The sequence below is a fragment of the Ammospiza caudacuta genome, chromosome 1, assembly GCF_027887145.1.
Source record: "Ammospiza caudacuta isolate bAmmCau1 chromosome 1, bAmmCau1.pri, whole genome shotgun sequence".
NCBI lineage: Eukaryota > Metazoa > Chordata > Aves > Passeriformes > Passerellidae > Ammospiza > Ammospiza caudacuta.
Window position 1 is genome coordinate 47,840,260 of NC_080593.1, and position 18,560 is coordinate 47,858,819.

At 46.7% G+C, this 18,560-nt stretch overlaps 1 protein-coding gene across 1 annotated transcript in view; it reads left to right on the top strand.

The window, feature by feature from the left end:
* The first annotated feature begins 4,030 nt into the window (after positions 1-4,030).
* The window catches only part of EEPD1 (endonuclease/exonuclease/phosphatase family domain containing 1), a 63,003-nt gene continuing 48,473 nt past the window's right edge, over positions 4,031-18,560 (top strand). The window contains exon 1 of the mRNA XM_058811713.1: positions 4,031-5,166. Within this exon, the coding sequence (XP_058667696.1) occupies positions 4,313-5,166 (854 nt within the window). The 5' untranslated portion in view covers positions 4,031-4,312. The remainder of the gene's footprint in view (positions 5,167-18,560) is intronic.

The following is an 18,560-nucleotide window of genomic DNA, read 5'->3' on the forward strand; positions in this document are numbered from 1 at the left end:
TGAAAAAGGTGAAATGTCTCAAAAATACAGAGTTTCTAAAAGAGCCACAAATATTGATGGCCATTTAGAACAGAGATATCCAGATTAGTGACCCCACTGAGACACTAATGGAGACTCAGTTTTATTAATAAAGACCAGAAAATCAAAGAGGGAAAGAGCCGCCAAGATTCAGCCTTTGTAAGGCCCACAGCTTATGAAATTGCTAACTCCTACTTGTTATTACTTGTCTTCATAAAAACAGTGCCTGTCTTCTCCCTCGGGCATCTGTTACAAGTGTTGCTGAAGATGTCCTTGCAGAAAGAAAACAATTACTTTAATAGCTCCCTTTAATAAGAATACAGGCACTGCAGTTAATCAGCTGCCTTTTCGAGCTCTTGCCCGTTAAGAGCCCAGTGCAGCAGGTCTGAAAACACAGGGTGTAAAAGTGTGATTGCCAAGCCCCCCAAGGCTGTGTGAGAGCTGGAAAAGGCACTGCTATCACATGGTGGGCTGGTAGGAACTGCAATTGCTGCCTGAACACTGAAGGCAAACTCTGTGTTTTTTCTGTTGAGTAATATCTTCTGTCTCCTTCTATCCCTCATCATAAAACTCAGTTTATTTGTTTAGAGCCTCTGCAGTGTAGATGAGGTATGTTAAAACATGCAAAAATAGATTAATAGATTCTTTAAGGACGAACTTAAAATGCTAATAAGTTAGCCTTTAAAATCTATTGGCCTGTACGCAGATTTTTTGCATCAATTGTGACAAAAGAAATTGTTCACCAGTACCTGCTCTCACTCCATCTGGTTCAAGCACTCCCATATCATCCTTAAACATTGCATTTATAGGCCTGAAGTACTGCAGAACCTCCTTCAGATGGAAAATGTTTGGTTTTGCTCTTTCTTCTTTGAAGAGTTCCTGAAGGGAAGAGGCATTTGAGACCTCCAGAGCTGGCAAGCAGGTGACACAACCCTTCCCCTGGGTTTCTCATGTGGCCAGTTGCTTGCTCTGGTGCCACTCAGCCATCCAGAAACCTCTTTCACTACCAGTTTAGGGGGACAGGATGTGAGATGTTCAGTTGAGGAGGGCTGTGGACAGTGGCAAAGCAAGTCCAAGATCAACAAATGGCAAAACCATTGTTCTCCAGCACCTTGCTTTGCAGCACTGTCCAGTGAAACACAAAAAGGCTCTGCAGGAAGTGTGATGGCTGCTCCCAGGGCATTTTGAGGGTGTCCCCCCACACCTCTCACTGCTGGAGCCTGCCTGGCCCTGTGAGATCCTCCCCATTCACATCCTCAGAGCAGTGAAACTCAATTTTGCTATCACTGAGAGGTTTCTAAGCCAGCCCTGGCCAGCAGCCAGCTGCTCAGTAGGCAGCAAGCTGAGGATCCTGAGGAATAAGCCACCCATGGTGTCTCAGAGCCCTCTAAACCTGTTGCGGTTGACGGAGATTCAGGAATCCTGGATTCATGGCCCCTTGCCAGGATAGGTGCCAAGCAGACCAGGGAGGCTACCTGCCAGCCAGTGATCACCAGGAGACCATGATCAATCCATCTCTTCTTGAATAAATTTACATACACTGAGCTCAGGATTGGATCAAAGGTAAAATCTGGTACTTACCTGGGTTTCACGAGATTTATTTTCTGTTGCCTACACTGGCTGTCAATAATTTTGCCATTGTTTTTTCAATAATTTACTGACTGAACCTCATTTTAATGGATTGCCTCAAATTAATGGATTGCCTAACAATGATGTCAGGCCATTGATTGATCTTTTTTCCCTTTGTTTTCTGTTTAAGTTTTCAAAACCTCTTAACATCTTTTGGTGCTTTCCTGAAATGTGCTAAAGGTTGACTCAGATCTCAGCAAGCTTCCTGGAAATGTCAACAAGAACAAAAAATACAGGTTTGGGGCTAATGGATGACAATCCCCTCATTCTCCCCCTGCCCCCCAGCCCACATTTCACATTAGCATGAGGTCATACTCAGCATTAGGTGATGGGACACTTGTTACATCCCTCTGAGCTCTGCTTCCTCAGCTGCATTCAGTCTCACAGGTTAATTTGGTGCTGCAGATTCAAGAAATGTTGGATAGTTGCTGTCAACAGAAAGTGCTGGACAAAAGGGACATCTGTTTTCTTTCTGAAGATGCTCCTGCCTTTTTTTCTGAAACACAGAAAACCTAGTGCTGCCTGCAACATAGATGATGCTTCAGATGGATTTTGGGGCTTTTCAGCTTCAAAACTTAGTTAATGAGCCTGGATCAATGCAAAACAACCTGCTGTAGAAAGCAAAAGAGTGTGTTCTCCATTGAGATAACAGCTTGTGGAGCTATTACTGTAATAACACTGCCTTGCAAAGAATACTCATTTCAATGGTTAATTGTTTCCAGCTCCGTGCTGGTACGGTCCCAGCAGGAACAGGCCCAGCATGACTCCTGCTGCATTGGCCGCTGCTATCGCAGCGCACAGAGCACTTTCCAGCAGACATGGAAGCATTTAATCACCTGAGTGAGCACTTTCTGCACTCCAGCAGCCAGCAGAGAGCCAATGCCCTGATGCAGCCAGTGCCCTGATGCAGCCAGTGCCATTCCTGTAATTTGCTAACTCCACTGCTGGGGCAAGCAAAAGGGAAATGTGGGATGCGCAGCAGAGTATCCGGAGCCAGGGTTAAAGCACCCATGCCCCTGTGCAGTCTGAGAGCCTGGTAAAGCCTGGGGCAGCCTGCACCCCCTTAAGCACATCACATTCTCCTTCGCCAAGAAGCTGAATAAATGTAACTTTTTATTTCAGGTGAAAGCAAATAATTTCCATTAAAAATGCCAATTTCCATTAAAAATGCCATGAAAAATACATGTACAAGCTGCTACTGCAAGCAGTTTCATTTCATTAGGGGGCCAACCAAGAGTCTTGATGTTGAAAATACATGTGTACCATATTCTGTGCAGCTAAAAGAAATACATAGAGAGACAGCACAAGGCAGCATCAGGGTGCATAGCTGGCATCTGTAATCATATGTTTGCTCTTTCTTTCAGTTCCCCCTTCCTTTCAATTACACCCACCGATTATATTTTGATTCATTGACATTGCAGTCACTCCTGTGTGGGCACAGTCAAGCTAGTTTCAAATGAGCTAATTTGGCTACAGATAACATTGCAGACAGTGCAGCATGGGACTGGATGCAGTAGAAACTGGGTAAATATTTCAGTGGCTTCCCCAGAATGGGCTGTGGTGGGCTGCTGTGGCTCTCAGCACATGAACAAACTGTGTTAAATCCAGTTGAGGCACACGGGCAATACACAGCCACGATTTTGGTGCAGAATGTGGTTACTGTCAGAGAAAGGCTAGGCATGCTGCAGACCAACACCTCGGCTGAGGCAGACCTAATATATAGACCTAATGTGTCCAAAAGCATCATTCTGTGGGTGGGGAGTTTCAGTTTGTTCACCACTCTTATAATTGCTTGAGATGTTAAATTTAAAAAAAAAAAAAAAAAAGAAAGGAAAAAATGCAGACTTTACCCTGGTGTATAAAAGCATAGTGCCTGCGAGAGCACAAAACCAGTGGAGATGACTGATGAGGCTTTCATGAGGTCTGAAAACACACCTATGCCCCACCAGATGCAGAGAGACGAGCCCAGGGAACTTCTGGGACAGTAATGCTGCAGGCAGCGTCTAAACACCTGAGACCTGGGCACGGAAAAAGCCTGCCCTCAGCGGCCAGGCGACAGCACTGGGGACGTTCTTAGTCCCCCTGTGCCCAGGCGGGAAGGAGGAGGAGGAGGAGGCCAACCCTCCTCCTCCGATCCCCCCGCCGGGGCCGAGCCGGGATCCCTCCGTGCGGAGTGGCGGCGGTGCCGCTGCTGCCGGGCCGGGCCGGGCCGGTGCCCGCGGTGCCCGGGCGGGGGCGGGCGCGGCGCGGGTGACGCCCGGGGGGCGGTGACGGCGGCGGCGGCCCCGCCTCGCCCGGCCGAGGGGCGGGGGCTCCCGCAGAGCTACTACTACCGCCGGCGGGGCGCGGGGCAGCGGCGGCTGCGAGCGCCGGGGCCGGAGTGGGGCCGGGCGGGCAGCGGCTGCAGCAGCTCCTCCTGTGCCGGAGAGCGGCGGTGCCCGAGGAGGGAGGAGGAGGAGGAAAAGAAGAACGAGGAAAGGCGTGGGGGCCCCTCGGCGGGGCGCAGGGTTCCGCTGACCGGGCGAGTGTGGCGGAGCGGGGTCTGTCCGCAGCTGCCCCGCCGCCGCCCGGCTCCCGCGGAGGTCCATGAGCGGCGGGCGGGCAGCCCCGGCAGCGCCCCGCGCCCGCTTCCCCGGCTCCGGCAGCGGCCCGTGGCGGCGGTGAGATGGGGGGCAGCCTGGGCTGCCACCGCTCTATCCCCCGCGATCCGGCCGACCTGTGCCACAGCCGCAAGTTCAGCGCGGCGTGCAACTTCAGCAACATCCTCGTCAACCAGGAGAGGCTCAACATCAACACGGCCACGGAGGAGGAGCTGATGACCCTGCCCGGGGTCACCCGAGTGGTGGCCCAGAACATCGTGGAGTACCGCGAGTACATCGGCGGCTTCAAGAAAGTGGAGGACCTGGCGCTGGTGAGCGGGGTGGGGGCGGCCAAGCTGGAGCAGGTGAAGTTCGAGATCTGCGTGAGCAGCAAGGGCAGCTCGGCGCAGCACTCGCCCAGCTCCGTGCGCAAGGACCCGGCCTCTGAGCACCACCTGTCCGCCACCAAGATCAACATCAATACGGCCACCCCGGCACAGCTCATGAGCATCCGTGGCATCACTGAGAAGATCGCCAACAGCATTGTGGACTACCGTAAAGAGCACGGGCCCTTCAAAAGTATCGAGGACCTGGTGAGGATGGACTGCATCAACTCCTCCTTTCTGGACAAAATCAGGCACCAGATTTTTGCAGAGCGCTCCAGGCCCCCTTCAACAAATACCAACGGTGGCCTCAGCTTCATGGCCAAGCCTCACCCCAGCCCCACCTCTCTAAGCCTGCAGAGCGAGGACTTGGACTTTCCTCCCGGGGGTCCAACCCAGATCATTTCCACTCGCCCCTCTGTGGAGATGTTTGGGGGGGTGAGGGATGGCAGACCCGTCTTCAGGGTGGCTACGTGGAACCTGCAAAGCTGCTCCGTGGAGAAGGCCAACAACCCCGGCGTGCGGGAGGTCGTGTGCATGACGCTGCTGGAGAACAGGTAGGAGGCAGCACCTGACCTGCAGGCCCAGCTCCATGCAGGATTGTAGGCTCATGCCTTTGAGGTTTGGGCACTGTTGAGTCCTGTTGTGATTCTAGTGGGACTGACTCCTTCCTGGGATTACTAAGTGTTTCCCACTTCTTGCATGAAACCGTGTTCGAGTCATAACGCTGGGACTGTAGTGGCTGTCCCTCCATAAAGCTGCTGTAACCCTCGATGGGCAGTGGAGCTCCTGAGGAGGGGTGTGTGTGTGTACACACAGCTGTGCAGGGGAGACTGGCCTGTCACAGTCACCTCAGGCCTGTTAATGTTTGGTCAAGGATTGTTTCTCCATTAAGAGCCTTTTGAACAGGTCATGGAGAGCTGCCTTTCCTGCCAGAAGCTGGGGGGCAGTAGCAGGAGAAGAGCTGTGTAACAGGTGTGGAATGCCACAGCTCGTCCCACAAGGGTGACACAGCTTCTTAATGAGAGGTCATGGGGCATCTCCTGAGCTGGAGGGACTGCTCATCCTTGGGGATGTGAGACATGGAGCACCTGCCTGGGGAGGCTGTGCTGTCCTTGCGCCAGGCTTTGTGCCCTGACCGCACTGAGCACTTGGTGGTGTGGCTAACAGGATGGTACTTCAGGTCTTAATGCAAAGCTGGGAGTTTGGGTTTTGTTTTTTTGTGTGTAATTGGTCAAGGGTGCTGGGGATGACTGTCTTACTAAACTTTCTGCTGGACACAGAAATGCAGATTGCAATAAGCGTTTTGAAATAACTCCAGCCCTTTCCTCTTCATGTGTCAAATCTGTCCCAGCTGATCGGGTATTTAGTTTACAACAGAGGTAAAGTTACTTTTCTTTCTGGCTGTGACTCAGACTTCCAGCAGGAAATTAATAGGGGCAGGGGACTCTTGGGCTTCTGCAAAAGGGATGTTGTGGGGAGGGGAAGTGCTCATGAGCTGTTATCTCTGTCCTTTTCCAATAACATGCTGAATAACAGCTCTTGTTGGTGTGGTTGCAGAGGTCAGGCATGCGAGCAGGAGGGTGGCAGTGATATGAAATCTGTGCTGCAGTACAGTATTTGTGGCCAGGGATACCTCTGCCGTGCACTGCTTGGGAGCCTGGTGCTCCCACGTAGGAAACATCTGTCATCTCACAGCCACCACTGTCTGATACCCAAAATGATGATAAACCAGCAGGGTTATTGAGATGTTACACTGATGGCTTCAGCCTAACATCTGTCAATATTCTGCTTCACTAGTTCAGGTATCCTGTGCTTCCCTCTTTGTCTCCACTTTCTCTTGCTATTTTTTTCTCTTTTTTGGTGTGGTTTTTTTTGTTTGTTTGTTTTTTGTTTTGTTTTTATTTTGGGGTTTTTTTTGGTAAGCAGCTGGAGTGGACCTGCTGGGGATAGAAACTCAGATTATCTCTAGTCTCATAATAATTATAATAATCCAGTTTTGGAGCAAAAGTGACTTTGGAGATTTATTTATATTTTTTATATACATAAGTAAGGGATTTTTAAGGACCTCCTCCAGTAAAGTGATAACTGTCACTTCTGCAACTTCAGCATTTTGGGGGGAAAAGCTCCAGACAAGATGACCCACCTATTACAAAAACCAGGAAGATGTAGTGGCTTCTAAAATAAAGCTGCCTTAGCCCAAGCTGGTCACTGTGTGTGTAGAGTGGAAATTAGTTTAAATTTTGCCCTGAGACTGCATGGTGCTTAGTTTCTGTGCAGCCTGGCCAACAGGCACTTAGTTGTGCTGGGTGCTGTAAAATGTCTCCTGGATACTTTGAAGTTTCAAAGGAGCCTGGTAGAAGTGCTTGTTTTTGTTCTGTTTTATTGCACATATCTGTGTCATCAATCACAGGGTGAGTGCGATGCAATTGTTTTCTGTACTTGATCCAATTTGTGACAACGTGAGAAGCTGGAAAGAAATGAGAGCAATGTGTATCCACAGACAAGCCTGCAAAACTTTGCTGGGAAAATAAATGTGGGAACAGAAAAGAGCAGCACTATGCAGGAAAAATATATACATTGGGAAAAGCCATACTCAGCAACTCAGGGAGGAATTTCCTCTTGCTTGTGTGAGCATTGATGGGGTCAGGGGAGCTTTGTAGCTGTAAAACAGCCTCAGCTGAGGCCAGAATCTGCCTGCATTCTGCTTTTGAGCTCTGTGGTCTCACTCCCAGCTCAGGCTGAGTACCCTGGGAATGGACAGAATGCCTTGCAAACTAATCTTTGCACAGGTAAATCAACTTCAGTAGACAGTCAGCTGGAGAAATTCACCTATTGCTTCTCCAGGCAAGAATATATCACTGCACAGAGCTCACCAGCTTTCAGCCTCACAAAATCCATGGGTGTGTTTTCAAGGTGCTCTGTGGGTGTCCCACGTGTGTTGCTCAAGTCTCCAGCTGTGACCCAAGCTGGAGGTGGATCTGAAGGATCTTTGGCCTGACAGTAGGTGCTCTCATGTGCTGTGCTAATGGGCACCTGCTTGCTGCTGCCCATTCCTGATGTGCAGGAATAAGTGTGCTCCTTCATACTGGTTCCTTACAGGGAACCAGGGCTGGGCTCAGGTCATCCAGGATGCTCTCAGGAGCTGGAGTACTGTCTTGTTGCAGCTGGAGGAGCTGCCTCACCTTGTTTCTTAAGTCCAGAAATAAAGAACAGCAAGTCAAGATGATCAGTAAAACTGTGTAACAAGAAGCAAAGAATCTAAATTTTATGAACTGCGGTCTTTTATGCCAGTTAAAAGGCTTGCTTTGGGGTTTGCTTTTAAAAAATTTGTTGGTTGGGGTTTTTTTGTGTTTTAATGACATGGTCACAGCAAGTAGCTTTAAAACCCCTTGGGGCTGTTCTTTCAGGTGTTAACCATGGTACTGGTTCTTTCCAGGTGAGGTAGAAGGCTGTGCTCCTCCTGTCTTCCAGCCCTTTGCATTGAGGGAACAGTTGTGTAGGAAGGAAAGAGGGCCAGACTTTCATTCAAACCAAACAAAAAGCAAGAAAATGTCATATTGCAACCTGCTGAAGGGAGTAGAGGAAAAAAAAAAAAAAAAGAACTTAATTCAAAGTCTCATGCTTGTTCCCAGAAGTGCTAAATTTCTGGAGAGCAGCGAAGGGAATGTACACTAAATCAGTAAGCATGACTACTACTAAGCTATTTTGAAATTCATTGCTGTAGTGCGAAAATAATGAAATACAGCAAGGTCCTCACCCTCTTTTCTCATATTACAAGGATCTATGGTTATCACAGTGTTTGAAGTGAAGGAGTGAGGTGTTTTCATTCAGAGGACTAGAGGGCAATTTTAGAAGAGCTTAACATGATGAACGAGGAGGCGGGCATGACACATAATTGGATTGAAGTATCAAGTCTGGGGTGAGTTTGCCCAAACCTGCAGTGTTTCTTGCAGGTGTTGTTCAGAAATTCTGGGATTTATTGACAAAGAGTCAGAGTTGGCCTGTCTCTGGGGATGCAGGTCATCCTCTCTATCTGACCTCCATGTCCTCCCCATTCTCAGGGGCAATGGGGGAACCAACTGCTTCTTCTCACCAAAAAAAATAAAGAAAAATGTAGGGTTAGAGTAGCATGATTAAAAGGGCAAGTTCAGGTCAAAGGCAGTGAGTGTTTTTGTGGAGAATAAGTAGCCCCCTGTTTCCAACCCCAGAGGATGTTTCCTCTGGACAAGGATGGTGGAAGCACCTCAGAACTGCCCCATACCCCAGGTCCATAGGGAAGGTACTTTGGCCACTCTTTATCCATACCTGCCTCAGGCCTGTCCCTCCTTGCCATACACTGAGCTCGTGGCTCCTGTGACACCCTGTCACTGCTTTCTCTGGCTGTCAGGGTGCCAGCTGGATGATCCCATGAAGAAGTGTGGCACAGGCATGAGCAACACTGACAGACAGGGCACCTTAGATGTGCAAATTCCAGTTTGGCTTTGTGCTTCGAAGTCTGCAAGTAGCCAAGGGCAGTGATCAGCTGTGCACCTTCCCCAGCCTGACTTCCAGTGGAGGTTTTCCAACTAGTTTTCACGATGTTTTATAATACTGAACAGCAACTTTGTGAAGACCTCTAAACTTTTTTTTTTTTTCCCTTGGAAGCACACTTTGCAGTTGACTGAGTGAAAATTGATGGAAGGTTTGAAGGCCAGAACTTATACTCTGTCTAAAGGAGGGGGACCATGTGTCAAGATGATTGTGGGTCCAAAGGTCCACAGAGCCTAGCTCTGCTTCCTTTCAGATGTCAAGCAGTTCAAGCTGTTGTTTCTTCTGTTGCTTTCTTTGGGCAGCTTCTTGGTGTGGTTACATCTTCTATATGCAAAAAGTGTAAGTGATAAAGCCTTAACACTTATTGCAAAAACTGCAGAACCACAGAAGAGCTCAGGTTGAAAGTGACCTCAGAATATCATCTGACCCAGCCTTTCCTGGGAAAGGGAGCCTGGATGAAATTATCTATCTCTGTGTCCAATCACACAGGCTAGAGTTTTGAAAACCTCTAGGAGGTTGTTCCAGTGATTGAGTCTTTTCACTATAAAAAGAGTTATAACCTGCATGTCTATAGAGTAACAAATACAAATAGCAGAATAAGGTTTGGACTTAGCACTGGTGTTATTTTTTTTTTTCTTTGGCATGGACAGTAAGCTTTAGGAACATGTCAGTCCTTTTTTCTTCCCAAGGTTTGTAACTGGTGAGCTGTGTTCAGTTTAGTTAGATGCATAGAGGTCTCTCAAAGGCAAGAAATTAATCTCAATTTCTGTGTCTGGGGCTTAAATCAGTGTTCCAGCTGGGGCAACAGTAGGTAAACCTCAGCCCAAAATTGCTTCCTGGGAGGCAGGGTGGACAGGCAGGCCCTGGGTAACCCTTGCTGTGCCACCATACTTGAAAGTTCCTCTTCTTAGCCTTACCTACCCTAGGAGACCTTAAGCTTGTCACCTAATAAAAAGAGAAGTTTCTGAGCCAACCTCTGAAGCAGTCTCTTCCTATTAAGACATGAGGAAAACGTAATCTTGCTCAGGCCCTTGCACTAGGGGCTGGAGGCAGGAGAACCACTTTTCCCATTGTTCCTCTACGCTAAACAGGGTGGGACTTTTACTTTCCTCTCCAGTCTCTTAGTCTGAGCTGAGAGATGGGATTTTACAAGGGGCAGCTCTTTGCTACTGGGCCTTGTTAATTTGCTTGAGAAGGGGTATGGTGTGGCACCTTGCCTCTGGGATTGTCTTGGGTTTCCTGTCAGGATGATGGAAAAAGATTGCACCCCCACAGAGCAGACATCATGGTAATTTATCATGGTGGTAGTGATGGGTGTACTTGCACACTTCAGAGGTCCATCACCAGCTTGTATTTGTTGTTTCTATGCTGTTGCTGAAGCTCTCAGTGGTCAGTCAAAGCCCTGAGGTGCATCTGTTTTATATCTCTTTCTTTGTAAAGCTACGTGGTTTTCCCTCCATTGTGTTAGGCTGGAGCCTTGCCAAGAATAATTCCCCTGCAAGAAAGATCAGGAAAGAGGGGCTGGCTTGAGTAACCTGACCATGCTAATATGTCTTAAGCAGCAGAAGAACAAATACACCCTCTTCTCCTTATGTAATAGAGAGGAAATCCTGCCTCCTGCAACTTCAGAGAAAACTTAAGGAAAAAAAGGAATTGTTAGATGATATCATTTGTGTGCACTTCACAAAGGGATTTTAATGAGCAGTAGAAAAAATGATGCATATAAAGCCACCATTAGTTTGCACTTTCTGATGCCTCAGAGGACAAAAATGTGGGGTGATGGAAGTGCTGTTGTTTTGGGGATTGTTTTTTTTGTTGGTATTTTTTTTTTTTCTTCCGCCTGCATGAGACCAATGATATTTTACCTACTGGAGACTAGTGGGAGCCTTGAACTGCCTTCTGCATACCATCTGGCATGGGAAAGCAGCAGGTCAGACCCTGAGATATGTATTTTCCAGTGAAATGAGACTCAACTGATTTACTCCTGTTCAGGATTTGGCCCATTCCTTTGCCTGTGTAAAATCACATGAATGCCACCAAGCTTAATGCCTAAAGAGCACTGCCCTCTCCCTGGGGGTTAGGGCTCCTCTGAGGTACTGCTCTCATCTTGGGTAGGGGCTCCAGCCCCTTTCAGGACTGTTGCTGGCGGAGCAAGTGATGTCAGTTTTAAATTAATTAAATAATGTGCTAATCGGATTCCATTTCCAAACTTCTGCTTCCTATGGATGCAGTACTGAGCCCCTCTACAAGGGCATCACCTGTTCTGCCTGCAGGAGGTGGGCTGCTTGTTCGGGATGCTTTGCAGCTCCTGGGTCTTTGCAGGAGAGATCAAAAGCAGAGGGTGGACTTGCAGCAAGACTCTGAAGGGTGGATGCCATCCCTGTGTCCAGACACTTGGAGAAGGCATCTGGAGCCACGTGCTCTGCAGGAGATCTCGGAGGAGAATGCACTGAGCTAGCTGCTTGGTCCTGCTTGGTCTCTGTTGCCACAGCCCCCACAGCTTTCCTTCCTCAGACATGACACAGGAATGTAGCACAGGCCCTTGAAATTACCCCTGAGAAGCCTTTCCAGGGATTTTCTGTTTTAAATGGAGGTCTGGGCATTGTTTTAACTTTGCACAACTGCAGTTTCAGCGTGTTTCCTGAACATTCAAGAGCTGTATCCAACCAGTCAGTTTTATCTGCTTTGAAGTTGAGAATGTGGCTGGAAAAATAGTGTAGTTAAAGACTGGTTTATCCATATAAAATAAACATTATTCTTCTCATTTTTAAAATTATAACCCTGCCTTGCCACTGTTACTTGTGCCATAAAGCTTGACTAAAATGAAACAGATTAGCGGGGAAAGAGCTGGTTCATATATTATTCTTTTCTCCCAACACTTCTAATTGATACATCTGGCAGCACTTAATGGCCACATAGTTTCAATCCATGCCTGCTTCACTATTTTGCACGTGTTATTTTGTGTCACTGGATTAATGTTGCACATTGCAGGTATTTTGGTAAACCAGAGCTGCCGGCTTATTCCTGTAGATCCTGCAAGGTTTGCTTAATTCCAAAGCAAAGATTAAATGGGTTGTGGCTGATTTATGGTAATAAATTGGTGAATTATTAAGTGATGCTGTACTGCCTGTTCCTGAATCACAAGCAGAGGCCACAAGACTATAACCTCATTCTGCTTGACTTCTCAGAAATCTTGTGCCACATGGCTGTAGGAGACAGACTAGGTGTCTACACACAGGGCTTCGTCCTATAAACAGAAATATTTAATGCTTCGTGACTTTTTCCTGTGGTTTTGGAACTTGCAGTACAGCTGCAGGAAGGGTGATTTTCTAACTTTGTCTTTTAAAAGAGCAATAAGACCATTTCTAATTCTTACTGGGAAAGAAGAACCAAGGCACTACTCAGTTCCTGACAAGGTGCAAGCAGAAGCTTGGTCACTTGCTGTTTACTAGAGGAAAACACTGTCTCTGCAACCAAGTGCTGGGTCTAGCTCACTGTGAACATGGGTCTCCAGCAGTGTTAAACAGGAATATTTTGGACAGGGTTTTTTCAAATTTAGCTGCATCCTTCTTGATGTAATTGAGCTTCAATGTGTTTCCTACAGCTTCATTGTTAAGAGGACCCTGCTTCTTTAGTTTCTAATTAGTGTTTCTTTGGGAACATGCTTTCGAGATTTGGCTGGATGAGGAGAGAAGAGGTGATAGGTCATGGATTACAGTGTGCGTGTAACTTTATTTTTAAGTCTCATTGTTCTTCATTGTAATGCAAGTGGAAGCTGACAGATGGAAGCACAGTGTCCTTACTGAAATAATTACAATATGCTGCAGTAATTTCTTAAGACTATTATATGGTGTGGTGATGGAGACAAGAGCCATGGCACATTAATAATAACAGTGTTTAAAAATAGGAACACCATAGCTTCTTCACTTCCAAATTTTTTTCCCATTATTATTTTGCAGAGGTACTGTGCTTTGTTTGAGTAATAGCTGGTGATCCCCACTGATTTATCAGAGAGTAAAAGTGCATGATGGCTTTGCTGAGGGGAGGGGAAGACCTACCAGAGACCTCCCTTCTCATGTTTGTCCTCTCCCTCATCTCAGGCTTGAGTGTTCCACAGTGGATTCCAAAATGCCTTGTAAGGTGCCAAGAGCATGGTGGGATAAATATGAAGGGAATATGCAGCTGTGGTAAAAAAGGATATTTTCTGTCAATGGACTGCTTCATCTCACCCCTGGCATATACAGCCTATCCATGTCCTGATCAGACCATGTGACATTTTCAAATGGCACGAGTGTTTTAAACGGCTTGGTCACCGGCGGGGAGGCTCAGTGCTGCTGACCTCCTTTCCCTCCCTGCTGCTGGGGTTTGTGCAGGAAGGAGCCCGGAGTCAGCACCAAGCTGTTATTTTCAGTGCCTGTGGTGAAATTGTTAGAGGCCAGTGAGTAAGAGAAATAAGTTTACCCTGCAGGTGCCCCATGTGCGTGCATGTTCCAAAAGTTCAACTGTGTGTAAAAATATAATTTAAAAAACAATTGATTCCTATGGAAAAATACATCTGGGGTTATATTGTTGTGTGTGCTAGGGATGGCTGAGAGCACTGTGGATACTGGCTGTGCACTGCGAGTGCAGTGGAATTAATGCAGCCTGCTTGTGCAGAGTGGATTGGAATCCCTCTGACTGAGGCCGTCTGGAAGGGACCCTCATGCAGGCTGTCTGTCTGTTCTGTCCTTGTGTCTGTCACGGAGCTGCGAGGAGAGCACAGTAATGCCCTTCTGCTCTTTGTGGTGAACATCCCAATGGGCAAGGCTATACCTGGGGGCAGCTCTTACTGTAGGCTTACGGATACAGATAATGAGGAGCAACCAGGAAATTTCCTTTTCCTTCTGCGTGACTATTTTTCTCCCTGTTTTTAGAGGTGTTTCAGGTAATGTGACCAATCTCCTGTGCAAATTTAGCTACAACAGCTGTCCAAGCCGTTCACAGCTGAACGGGTTGTTAATGGGCTCCTGAGCAGCTAATTGATCAGCTCTGCTCTGGCTGCGTGAGGCAGTGGCAGCCTTCCTGCCCCAAATCCATCCTGCTTGCTGCACGCCAGTCCTGCAGAGCCGCCCTTCCCTCTGCTTCACAGGGCGGGAGGAATAAAGGAGCTGCTGCTTTTGCCTTCGGACTTATCCTTCCCCTCCCTGGTATTTATAGCTGCGCGGTTCCCCTCCGCTTCCGTGTCGCTGTGCCGGTCACAGCCCTGCGGGTGCGCTCGGCTGCCCAGGGCTTGCTCCAGGCTCACTGGAGGTAATTGCCGGTCAGTGCCCGCTCTCTCCAGCTCGGGCTGGGCTGGAGTAAAGGCTAGCCACCTTTCTGCCAAACTGGAAGCAGCGTGCTGTTGGATACACACTGGATGTTAACTTAGAAACCTTATATTTGGGTTCTTTATTTGTTCTGTTTAAACAAATAAGACCAAGTGTGGTTCCGTCTCAGCGCCATTGAATTGCAGTGTGTTGTGTCAAGAGCAGGTCTTAATGAGGTGTTGAAAAATGAACTGTCAGGCAAGTTTTCCTTTCATACATGCAGGGCAAGTTCTTCGGGTTTGCTGTCAAACCTATTGCCTGTAGAATGTTAAATGACTGCCTTACTCTTCTATTTTACTCCTAAGCAGGCAGAAACATGGAATAATGTGAACCCCTGTCAGGGAGGATACTCTTAGCTAGGAATAACCTATATGACTTGTTTTAAAACAGTCTGCTCTTCTAACAGGGCAGGAAATTTCCAGTGGTAATCCCATTTAGGCTAATATGGGCAGATACTGCTCTTCCACCAGACACATTGGTGGGTAAAAATTGCCTTAGGGAAATCTTTGAGTTGTTCCCCTCTTGTGACATGTGGGGCTGATGGTGGTGAGGCACATACCAGCACCACAATACACAGGAGAGGAAGTACACTGTGTCTGCAAGAGATTCTGCCCCATACACAAAACACCAGAGCTGCTGGTGAGTTAAGAGCTAAAATAAATGATGTTACCAAGAAAATACTGCAGTGTTACCTGACTACCCTTTGCAACCTTTATTCTGACTGGCCCAAGTTTTCCTACGATTCTGGCAGCAATGACAGTGCAATTTTTCACTATCTATTTGTCTATATCTTCCTGCTAGTCCTTTGTACAGCTCTTTCCATTATCTATAGCTGTGTTTACCGTCCCCTTTCATAATTAATGGGGACTACCAGCTGCCCACTGCCATCCCTGTTGGCTGCTCTCCTGAAAACACTGCATTGAGCAATAAGCAGCATGTGGCCTGGGTGAGGGCAAAGGGGTTGGTACTGCTGGCAGATAGCACAGAGGTACTTCCAGCACATCCCAGAGGGGTCTCTTGGTGAAGATTACCCATTGGTTACCAAGAAACCCCTACAATGTCTTTTTTTATTGCTTCTGAGTTCTCTAGTGCAAAGCAGCGCTGCATGAAAGGAAGCCGTGGCTTAAAGGACAAGATACAGTTTCAGTCATCAGCTGGTGGATATAGACACAGATAGATATTTCATAGACATTTCAACAATGTTGACTCTGTGCTGTTGTCAGTGAAAGTTCTGGAAGCATTGGAAGCTGTGCGAAAGCCACCTCCAAGGATGTGGTGTTTCCCATTTCTATTTTAAATTGAGAGCACTTGGACTTTGCTGAGGTTTGACTTGCTTCTCTATCCATTTTTCTTTTTTTTTGTTTTGTTTTGTTTTCTGTGCGTGTGTGTATGCAGCAGACTTTTGAGGAGCTGGATGCAAGGATGATGGTGAGCTATATTGCCCGGCTGAGCTCTGAAATTTGGCAAAAAGAAACTGAAAGCAAGAAACTGGACAGATATCTGTATACTGGTTGTCTATAGGTATAAAGGAAGTTGCCTCATAGGCTTGCTTCTATCTTCAACCTTATATTTGAAGCTTGCTCTTGCAACCTGAACATGAGTCCCCCTTCCACGTCCTCTTTCCACCCCTGCTGAATCTAAAGCCTTTTCACTGGTTTTACTGGCTTTTTGGTATGTTCAAGTCTTGCCATACCTTGAACACTTCCAGTTATCTCAAATGCTGCTTGATCAAGCCTTTGCTTTCACACCATGAAGGTTGAATGAAATCATCTCTCACCTACAAGGCTGAGAATTTCAGTTTCCTTGGATCATCTGTGATACTTCCCCCAAATCATTCTAATGCCATCTTCTTACTCCAAGATGTGTTGCAGCATTTCTTTCTCTGCTGAGGCCTCTTGCCAGGCAGTTTGAAAATCAGTGCCTTCTAAGATAGATCAAGTTTCAGGCAAAAGCTGTCTGAAAACTGCAGCCTTGCCTTTTATGTCTGAGGGTGTTAGGAATTCTTGCAATTAGAGGAGGCTCTTGTACTGTTGCTTTAAAGGAAAAAAGTATTTGTTTTCCATTTCTGTTCCTCAGAGGTACTAAAAGCTCTGCAGAGAAATAAATTGCTAGCTTCCTGATGTGTTGGTTGTGGTATTATTTTTAACTTCTTCGAGCAGTTGTTTTAAAGGAGTTTGTGTGTACGTTAGGCACTTGGCAGCGTGAGTACTCAGTATATTTTCCTATCTGATTATGCTGTGCGGGTGCGTGCTGCACTGACAGTTTATGGTTCCTCTTCCATATGCATCCCATCTTCCTGAAGATAGTGTTGGAGATGTCAGCTCTGTGAGGAGAGACTGATGAATTTATATCAGAAGAATCTTTTTTGTCTAGCAGCTCTTCAACACAGCACTCTGTTCAGAATATCTCTTAAAAATAGAAAGTACTGGAGGAATATCAGCTTTGTCATGGTGGTGTCGTTCATCATCAGTGCCAAATTGATTTGGCTAATCCCTGGTATTAGTAGGAGAAAGCCTGAGTTGCCCACACAAGGTTCCCTGTGCCCCAATTTTTAGAGTGCTTGGTGAGATATTTTTGATTATTGTTTTGGAGTCTTCAGCCAGACCAGCACAAAGTGTGTGTACTCACTTAACTCATACCTAAGTGTGTTTTTCAGTAGGAGTGGAACTATGATGGTCTAAAAACTTCAGTTCTTCTGGAGATGAGATTTCCTTGTGTATTTATCTGCTGCAGGCCAATTTCATGTTATCAAGGAGCAAGGGTCATACAACAGCATGAATCCAGCATCCAAAAAAAGTACAGAGATTGTTGCTTCCCTTTTTATTACTCCCTGTGCTTGGCTCAAGTTTCACCTCCCAGGTCTACTCCTCAAAACTGGGATGTTCCTGGAAAGGCTGTCATATCTAGAAGTTTTTTTCCCACTGAATTGGTGGTTAAACTTTGGACAGTTTTATTATCCCTTTTTTTCATCCTACTGAGCACTTCATCCAATCAAATACTTCTGCATGTTTCCCTGTCACCCTATTTTTATGTCTTGTTTTTCATACTGGCATTCTGCCTTATGGGTACAATGAATGGCAAGATATATTTTAGTACTGTGTTATTGCCCATAGGTATTAAATTACTGGTTTGATTGTTTTTATAGGCTGTTTTTATAGCACAACTTTAGGAGGCAGTCAGTCATGCTAACAAAATCTGTGTGAGGCACACCTCTTCAAATAATCTGGAATGATTTCCATGGAGCAATGACTACTTCCTCCTCAGAATAATCAAGAAACAGGAGTGGGATCAACATTGTTAAAGGTTTATAGTTTCTCCTCCATGACTTTTTAGACCTGCAGGTTGTAAACACCATTGAGAAGAATCACTGGTGCCCTCTTTATGTTGGCTTATGTGCACTATTGAATTCACTAAAAAATTGTCACCAGGGCTCAGCATTCAGTGTTCTTGCTCCTTTTCCCTGGGGGTGTCTGCGCTGCCAGCTTCACCATTTCACCAAAACACTGATTTTTGGGGTGTTACCAAGCTTGGGAAGGGCAGTGGCAACAACCTGGAGGCATGCAGGGTATGGCAGTGGGGGGCCAGGGCGTCAGGGAGAACCTATGGGGAACATCTTCACGAGCATCCACATAATCCTCTTTCATGCCCTGCATGTCGTTTGTTAAGAGCTTGTTTGACTTGAACTTGTTAAGAGTTTGCCTTGGATCTTGTTACAAAACATGTAAATCATATCAAAAGCTGCACAAGACATAATTTTGCACCAGTATGTGCATCCCATCAAGCATGATTTCCTCCTGTCATCCCTTTCCAAGATACATTTGCACTTCAGCTCCAATATTTGGAGAGCTCTGGGTCTGCATAAAGCAGACTTTCTCATTCCCACAGAGATCTGGTGTTTCTAAGACTGTTTTGTGCCGAAACCCCTGACCTAAATTAAGGTTAAGGATCTGGGCCACACAATTAGCACCCAATGCCAAGAAAGGAAAAGCTAAACTTGAGCCACCATTCCCCCCTTGGCCAGGGCTGCTCTGCATAGGGGGGTCTGTAGTCCTCTTGCATCCTTATGCTGTAAA